The sequence below is a fragment of the Heliconius melpomene genome, chromosome 10, assembly GCF_056956725.1.
Source record: "Heliconius melpomene rosina isolate 202511_hmr_F chromosome 10, ASM5695672v1, whole genome shotgun sequence".
NCBI lineage: Eukaryota > Metazoa > Arthropoda > Insecta > Lepidoptera > Nymphalidae > Heliconius > Heliconius melpomene.
The window spans coordinates 828,873-837,582 of record NC_140398.1 but is presented as its reverse complement, the minus strand read 5'-3'; the positions used below and the strand labels follow the sequence as shown (position 1 = coordinate 837,582).

The 8,710-nt window shown below is 30.5% G+C and overlaps 1 protein-coding gene across 1 annotated transcript; it reads left to right on the top strand.

The window, feature by feature from the left end:
* Positions 1–387: 387 nt before the first annotated feature.
* Positions 388–2,867, top strand: mRpL24 (mitochondrial ribosomal protein L24). Its single transcript, XM_085191632.1, has 6 exons — positions 388–546; positions 624–799; positions 891–1,008; positions 1,709–1,849; positions 2,273–2,404; positions 2,709–2,867. The coding sequence occupies exons 1-6, from the start codon at positions 451–453 to the stop codon at positions 2,805–2,807; spliced, it is 762 nt and encodes a 253-aa protein (XP_085047758.1). The 5' UTR covers positions 388–450; the 3' UTR covers positions 2,808–2,867.
* Positions 2,868–8,710: the final 5,843 nt, after the last annotated feature.

Here is an 8,710-nt window from a genome sequence, read left to right as displayed (position 1 = left end):
GCCGTATATTTTACTAACCAATGCTGTTTTTGATTTAGTATAATTACAAAATCATGTTCATGTACATTTTCTTCATAATTTTAAGTATATTTTAATTATACTTCAAAATTTGGAAGTACAATAAGGGGGCTGCAGCTTAGTTGATTGTTTTTTTGAAGTAACGAAGGTATGTCAAAATTTTATCGAATCCATGTGGCCTCCAGCATTAAATAATTCAATAAAGTTTTTTCATATATAGTTACTATTTGAATTCTAATTTATTTAAAATTTTAGCATTTTTAATATTTAAAATATTTATATTTTAGCTATATATTACCAATTATTAATACTAAATAATGCATAAAATTAATTGACATATCATATGTGTAAATTGTAATCTGTGCCTCTGTGGTCTATGTAAATGTCAATTTTGCATAACAAATTGTAAAATCGTTTTTATTTTGGGCGAAAATGAGGATATATAATTATTTATGTAAAAAAGTGGGCGAACTTACTGTTAAATATTCAAATTTACCAGAATCTTATATAAAACGTAGCTATGAACAGGTATTTGCGTTTATTCTATTTTTTTATTTACTTTTCGTAGTGAATAACAAAACATAACCTATTATTTTTACTATTAGGTTTATTGGAAAAATCCATCGGGTTACCCTCAGTATCCTGCCGCGCAAATAGCACGTAAGAAATTCCGCTTTACCACCAACAGACCGTGGACCATGCAATTTGCAAGACAAAATGAACGAGGCAGACAACGTAAAAAAGTGTTTGTAGAACCTATCGGAGAATGGAGTTTCTTTAAGTATTGCTTTAACTTTTTCAGTTACATTACTTTTGTAGATTTTCAGCCACTGGGTTGTCACAAACCAATAACTATTTTTAAATATTTTAAGGGGTGACAGAGTAGAAATCATAACGGGAAAAGATAAAGGCAAGCAAGGTATTGTCAGTCAAGTTATACAAGAAAGGAACTGGGTTATTGTTGATGGACTTAACACTCATTTGAGAACTGTAAGTATTTATATTTTTTTACAAAAGAAAACACCTTTATGTTTTTTCCTGAAGCAGAGTAGGACAACTAATCTGGGAAAAGTGGGAAATGGAAGTTTTTTAATGGGGATGGAGTCCTATGATACTAGGTTCCCAGATTCCCTGTGTCTTCCCAGCTCTGAGCAGTATTCAGCATGAAGCTTGAAAAGCATGAAAAGTGTTATTTGTTATTATTAAAATAAATTAATTAATTAGAAATTTTAACTATATAAATATGGTCTTTACTACCTTGTGCCTAAATGAAGGCTGAATCAATATAATTTTTTTTTCTCAATGCTCTAAATGTATTGTAACACTAGAATATAAATTCACATCTAAACATACTATTGCTCATTTTATGCATCAATGATAAATGATATAATTAAATAAAAAAAAAACAAAGAAAGGTCTATTTATAACTAAAATATGTTAGTGTATGTGGAAACCAATTATTAACTTTGATTATAACTCTTAGATATTTAAAAAGGTGCAAATTAGTCCTTTTCACACTAAATGACTGATAAATAGAATTACAGTATGGTTGATAAGTTATGGTTATTTGATTTTAATTGTTTTTCTTACTTTTGACTCCTGCCTATATTTTACTTCTCAATGTGCAAATGTTCAAAATTCCTATCTTCAAGGCTGTACTGTATTCTAAATTCTATTTTTTTTCTTATAGGTGGGTAAAGATAAGGAGTTCCCTGGTATAATAATACAATCTGAGGCACCTTTACTAGTGACGACTGGAGTTAAGTTGGTCGATCCTGAAACATTGAAACCTACTGAGGTAGAATGGAGATATACAGAGGAAGGTGATAAGGTACATATTTTGATAAAATTTCATAAGATATTTTTTTTTGTTTTGTTTATTTGATTAGGCCATTGTAATTAATATGATGTACCTTCTTAATTATTTGTTAAAAAATGTCAGTAATGTCAGCAGTGTGAGACCTTTGGGAAGCTGTGGCTGACTTTGCTGATAATTGAAAACAAGAAACTTAACAGTTGCTTGTTATATTTTTTTTAGCTTCACCCTGAATGCCGCATATATCAGGATAGGCAGAGGGATCCAAGTGTTAAGACACTTTCACTACTTTTTGCCACACCTTTTCTACCAAAATCATTCCCCAAGTAGGAATCGAACCCACAATCACTGGTTACAGTCAGATGCTCTCTCACTGAGCCGTACTGGCCTCAAATAAAATATAATATTATAATTGTTTAAAATCTTATTACTTTTAAGGTGCGCGTATCAAAGAACAGTAGCCGTATAATACCTATACCAAAGTCAGCAGAAGAAACAATGGACTATAAAAGCAAGGAATTGTATGTTGAAAATGTACAGAAAGACACAGTGGCAGCTGATGCTACTAAGGTAAAATAATATACTGAATCATTTTAAAATGTACATATTTTATATCAAAAATATGCCTAAAAATATCTTCCATAGAAATAAGCCATAAGCATACATAGGATACATAGGACACCAAGTATAGGATAGTAGGTACTAAGTTTTAGCGATGTAATGAATATTCACATTTTTTGTACTAATTAAAGCAGTTAAATAATATAATATAATAATATAATAATATTATTATAACCATAATTTAAAAAACAACAACATTGTTGTGTTTTTTATTGTTATTGCAAGAAGTAAATATTTTTTTTTTATTTTTTAGATCACATTTCAACCAAAATTATGTACATTTGAAATGGATATAATGGAGTCGATGGGTATCAAAGAAGATCGAGCACCAGCCAAATCTTATTGGTATTAATGTGTAAATTGTAGATTAATATAGTTAAATATGGATATTATGAATAAATTGTGATTGTGATTGGTTTTTTTATTTATTTGGTTTTTTTGCTTTTTATAGCTTCTTGCTGTATCTCCAATACAACATGAGGCTGCGGTGCAAGGGAACCTTGTGTAAGATACTATATGTCTTATACTAATAATTTATTCTTTCGATTGGGAATCAAACCCACAACTGTCGTTCGTACACGCCTTATGTTTTGTTTTCAATATAAGTCAAAGTGAAAATCAATTATGTAACTTTTATTTATTTAAATGTTGTGATTATGGGGGGAATTAATTATTATGTATAAATATTTTAATTTTGTCGCTCTGGTACCAAGGCAAAAGCGCAGCTTTCAACACGCAATGCTTTGAAAATTCGGCGGAAGGTGAGGAATGAAGTGTCTTATTACTGGGTCATCTCTGCCTACCCGGCTATATGTATATAGTTGAATAAAAAAAACGAAATTATGTATCCAAATAAAATAAAGATTATAAGAGACAAAAATAGAAGCAATATAGATGACATTACCAACCGGTAAAGTACAAGCTTAGATTCTCACTGTAATAGTCTAAGAAACAGGGACAGAAAACAACAGAATATATTTAAAGTGAATCTAAATTAGCATAGGTATAAGTAAATAAGATTTAACACAAAAGAACAAAAAACACAATTTCTTATAATATTCTCATTGTTCTATATATGTTAATTATTCACGAGGGCAGCTTTAAATTTTTTTTCTTTGTATTATTGTTACATAACACTGAACAATGAGATCTGCAATATTTTTTCTTTTTATTAGAAAACCATAAAAAATGTACTGAACGTGTTCAGAGCGTTTTAAGCAAGAGTGGTAAGAGTGGTAAGAGAGGCAGGGGAGGCCTCGGTTGATCTTCGAGAATGCAGTATTGATGACACTGTAAGGAGGTCATGTAAAAAGCATGAAACCCTTTGGGGGTGGTGGTATTTATGGAGAGAATGATGACAGTGGACGAGGTACAGAATGGTGGACGAGTCGCATCCCTGATGATGCTGTAGATTGCTACGCAGATTTTTCTTATTTTTTATTATTTTCTTTCCAACTGAACAATGCGCAAAATATCAGAAATCTTAAAAGTAGCCACAACTCGACGACCATACTGCATGCAGAGACTGCAGCATTCCGTTCTCCATGGTTATCCCGGTAGTTGATAAAGCCGGAAGTTTTAGTTTCACGTTTTGTCCTAGCTAGATAATCAAAATTATATTACTAGATAAATAATTGAAATATATGAATCTTCATTCTACTTTTATATAAAATCCTTTGATAGATGGCGTTGTACGTAGAGTTTTTGGGTCTATTTAATTGGAGATGTTTCTAATAATAATGATTTTTTTAATTGCAAAATAAACAAAAAATATGGCGGAATTTAACGCCACGCTTTGTCAAACAGTTCGGGGAATTGAAAATAATTTAAATAAAACCTTTACCCTTAACGTATCGACATTTACCGCGTTTACAGTTAGGTATTTATTACTGCTCCACTGTTAGACTGGCCTCATTGGCTAGAATTAACATTTAAGAAAACATATATATTTTTATTAAAAAAATACATTTTCTTTTTATTCCGGTCGTCTTGCCTTGAGATGTACTATTATTTTTATCATATTGTTATCGGACAATTTAACATTGTTAATTTAATCTAATTCTTATAGTAAACACATGCCTTTCAGGCCAGGCTGTAGCACCTGCCTTGCCATACCATGCCTTACCCGCATATATGATTAAATAAAATAATAATAATGTAACAAATAACAAATAATGTAACAGATTATATTAATATTAATAACAGATTTCATTATTTATTGACCTTTCCAACATTCACATAGTGCATGGATTTTTTATCAATGCACTAATGACTTGATAAAAGTATTTATGAATTTGTTATTATAAAATTTGTAAGTCAGTATTAATTTAACTAAAAATAATGTTTATATAATATTATAAAAAAACAAACGCAATAGTTTATTAGGATTAACCTTAGGTATATTATTACCAAATCTTTGACCAATTAAATCTTCAATGGTGCACTTCGACGCGCTTTGTCTGGCAGCGCGGCTTTGAGTTCCAAAACATGCATTGTCTCGGAAACGGACGGAATATTCCTAAGTTAAGTACTTATGTAAGGTAAGTGACGGTAACTTCGTGATAGTACGTGATTTCGTGAGTTTTGTTTCTGGCAAAAATAATAAGCAATTTAAGTATTATTTACGGAAACTATATATTGGTATATAATCTTTATACTTTCAACTGTCTAAAAACTAAGTAACAATATTTTAATGATAAAATTGAGCGTATAGCGACATTTTAAACGCAGAGTTGGCTACAAACTGCATTGTAACGTGTCTGCGATGCTTGCGACCGTAAGACTAGCGTAAGAATTTCTTAAGGTTGTAGAAAGACAAAGGTAAGTTATTCGAATAAAACATTGAATATATGCTTCTTTGTATTCTATAAAAAAACATTTTATTGAAAAAAAAATAGACGGTAGCATAAAATTCTTTTAAAATTGCAATAAATCTATTCACGAAATAGCAGACATTTTATTTACCAAGTGTCCGCTATTTCGTGTTACTACCGAATTAGGGAAATCTTAGATACTTTTTAATAAATTTATATTTATGTTATAACTAAGATAATTTAAATTTAAAGCTTAAAATCAGTTACTGTATTTATTAAAGTTTCTCGTGATCGAAATTCGGTATATGTTTTGTCCACTTAAATTTCTATATTACTATTTTAAAGGTAACCTGAATTGGTAATTTTAAGCTAAATTCGTATAGGTACTGCCAATGTAATTTTATTTTTTAATCAACCTTTATAATTTATTTTTGTGTATTTTATCGAATATACGTGGTAGTTAATGATTACTTTACATAATGTAAAAAATACTGAATAAACAGAACTGCGGAAGTTACTAAAATCAGTAACACGAAATAAGATCCCCTACATTTCATTATTTTCTCTAACTTCGTGACAAATAAATCTACGTAAAATCAGCACATTGACTTCTTTGTCTTTGTTAATAGTGTTTATCTTAGTCTTGTTATAAGTCTAAATAAAGATCTTTTTATTTTTTCAAGAATTTTTCAAGAATATAATATATACCTACTAAACACAAAACGCCGTACAAACTGGTTGCGAAAATATATAGTTCTATAAACTGGCATACCTAGCTTCAAAAAAATTAATTTGAATTTTGAGTTTTTTTATATATTATTTATAAAAAAAATATATAAAAAAACTCAAAATTAATATTTTTTATATATTTTTTATAAAAAAAATATATAAAAGTTCAAAAATATAGTTTTTTTAAAACTGAGCTTATATAATTTGTAAATTATAAAAGTTGGGCTACTCGTGGCGCAGGAGTACAAAGTGTGACTGTAAAACCGACTGGTTGTGGGTTCGATCCCCACTCCAGGAGATGAAAATAGGAATAGTATAGAAAATAGAAAATATTTATTTAAATTTATATTTCAGGCAAAGCGCGGCGTTGAGTTGTGCCACTTAACATGCTGTGGTGACTCCGGAATTCCGCAGAAAGTGGGGAACGGAGTGTTTTAAAAACACTAGGTTCCTACCTATCTACCTACCTACCTACCTACCTAGGCCTATCCTGCTGTGTGCGGGATACAGCGTGAAGATGATTTAATTTGATTTGATTTTTTTTATAAAAGTTTTAATGTCGTTAAGCTGATCTACCTATTTTTATTTATTTACAAATTCTTTACAATCAAAACCAATAAAGGTGTTATTTTTTTTTTTATAAAACCTCACTCGCGAGGTAAAAACTTGTGACCCGAAATAGGGGACACAAACTCACGAAGTTAGAAACAGAGCTAAATTTTATCACGAAGTAGGGTTCAAATTAGAGGTCCACAAATAAATTAATATAAAAATTAAGGTTAAGTTAAACCGCATAATTCACACATTAAATTACTGCCAAAAGACCCACTTTGGTCACACTAAAATTTGCAAATTCATATAACCTTTAATAATGTATTTACAATAGTTTAAAGTTATGAGAGCCTTAAACTGCCGAACTCCCGTACATTTACCTTATGTCTCAAACGTGGGAAATGTGTCATATAAAAACTAAAATTAAACTCATAACGTTTTCTTCTAGTTTCCTTATTTTCAAATTTGCAAATGGTCTTTCCGCATACATGTTAATGTAGATTTCATTTCTTCAAGTAGGAATCAATCCCACATCCTGTCGCGTTTAGTCACACGCTTGTCCACTCCGTCACGGCTGACCTTAATATATTTAGGTTTTTTTTTCATATGTACATCAACATATTCAACAACACGACGATTCTGGGTTCATCCCCACTCGGGAGAGTAAATATTTAATATTTTAATTTTTTCCACTCAACACGCAATGCTTGGAGATTATATAAATTAAAGAACGGATTACGGAGATATAGAAATTAAAGAACGGATGTGTTTTAACATTAGGTTCTCAGGTTCCCTTTGTCTATCCTGCAGTGGGATACAGCGTAAAAGTAAAACAATAAAATATTACCTATAAAATTTTTATATAATATTTATGTACATACCTACATCGTCACCGAGCACGTGTTGATGGAACACGCTGTTGTGATGTCAAGTCTGATGATAGAATTTTATTATCTGATCGGATTTGTAATCAGTGTCCTTCAAAATACACCAAGGTTAGATACTATTTTGATGTAAAGCATTTTTTTATTGGTTGAATGCGCTTATCTCAGGAAATTTAGTAGTTCGAATTTTAGAAAGTGGGGAACGGAGTGTCTTAACACTAGATTATCTCTTCCTACCCTACTCTATGTAGAATACAGAGTAAAACTGAAAAAAAATATGTATTGTATGTCAGTATATCAGTATAAATAACAATTAAGTCAGTATTGTTAGACCCATGGAAAGCTTGGAATTCCTTTGAAATCAAGAAAATAGTCAAGAAAGTCTACAGTAGTTTACTTATTTTATGTTTTTCACTTTCAAGCTTTATTCCGCCTTGGAGCACCTTGAGCACATTGTTGTCATTTAGGTATTAGATATGTTTTGTTTATAGTATTTTGTTATATCTGGAAAGGAAACGATTATTCTTATCAGGTAAGAAGATCCTGCACGTGTTATTAAGTGATATTTTTTTAGGTTTCCAGAGAGGAACGAGGGACTTCCGGTCAATTTTTGAGACATTGCGTGTTGAATGGCGGAACTAAACGCTGTTATATACTACTTCAGTACGATGGGATATGTATAGGATATAGGTAGGATATAGGCTCTATATAGCATTTTTATAGATTGACTGATGTGCCGTTAATTGATAAGTCTCGTTTTTTCCAGAGGAATTTCCAGAAATCCTCTTTTAGCTCACTAAGAATCTACCTTGTTATATGTAGATATAGTATTTATTTATACATACATATACTTTATATTAATAATGTCTTTCACCGATAGTTTATCGGCCACGACGTATGTACCACGGCGCGTCCACAACCACGGTGCGTGTTCTTCAAGGAACGTGAATGGAAAACTTGTCATGTCCGAATTATTTCAATATAATCCTTGCTTACTCAGTAATTATGTTTTTATTGATTATATCTTATTTGATTACGTTTTAAAATATTTATATATTATATGACTTAAGTCTAGTCATTGGATATCTAATGATTTGGATTATTTTTTTTGATAAAGTCAAGGAAAATTACAAAATTACTAAATATATCGAATTCTGGCGATAAGGTGAGAACGGAGTGTTAACAGTTTCTTGGAATAATACTCTACTACTTCTAAGAAACCATAAAAAAGAAAAAGTAGAGTTGTGGTGCAATGGGTAAGTAGGTTCTCGTTGCCT

Excerpts from the sequence above, each read along its gene's own strand:
- mRpL24 (XM_085191632.1), top strand. The coding sequence starts at position 451 with ATGAGGATATATAATTATTTATGTAAAAAAGTGGGCGAACTTACTGTT. Across the intron at positions 1,850-2,272 it reads ATACAGAGGAAGGTGATAAG|GTGCGCGTATCAAAGAACAG; the intron begins GTACATATTTTG and ends ATTACTTTTAAG. Across the intron at positions 2,405-2,708 it reads TGGCAGCTGATGCTACTAAG|ATCACATTTCAACCAAAATT; the intron begins GTAAAATAATAT and ends TTTATTTTTTAG.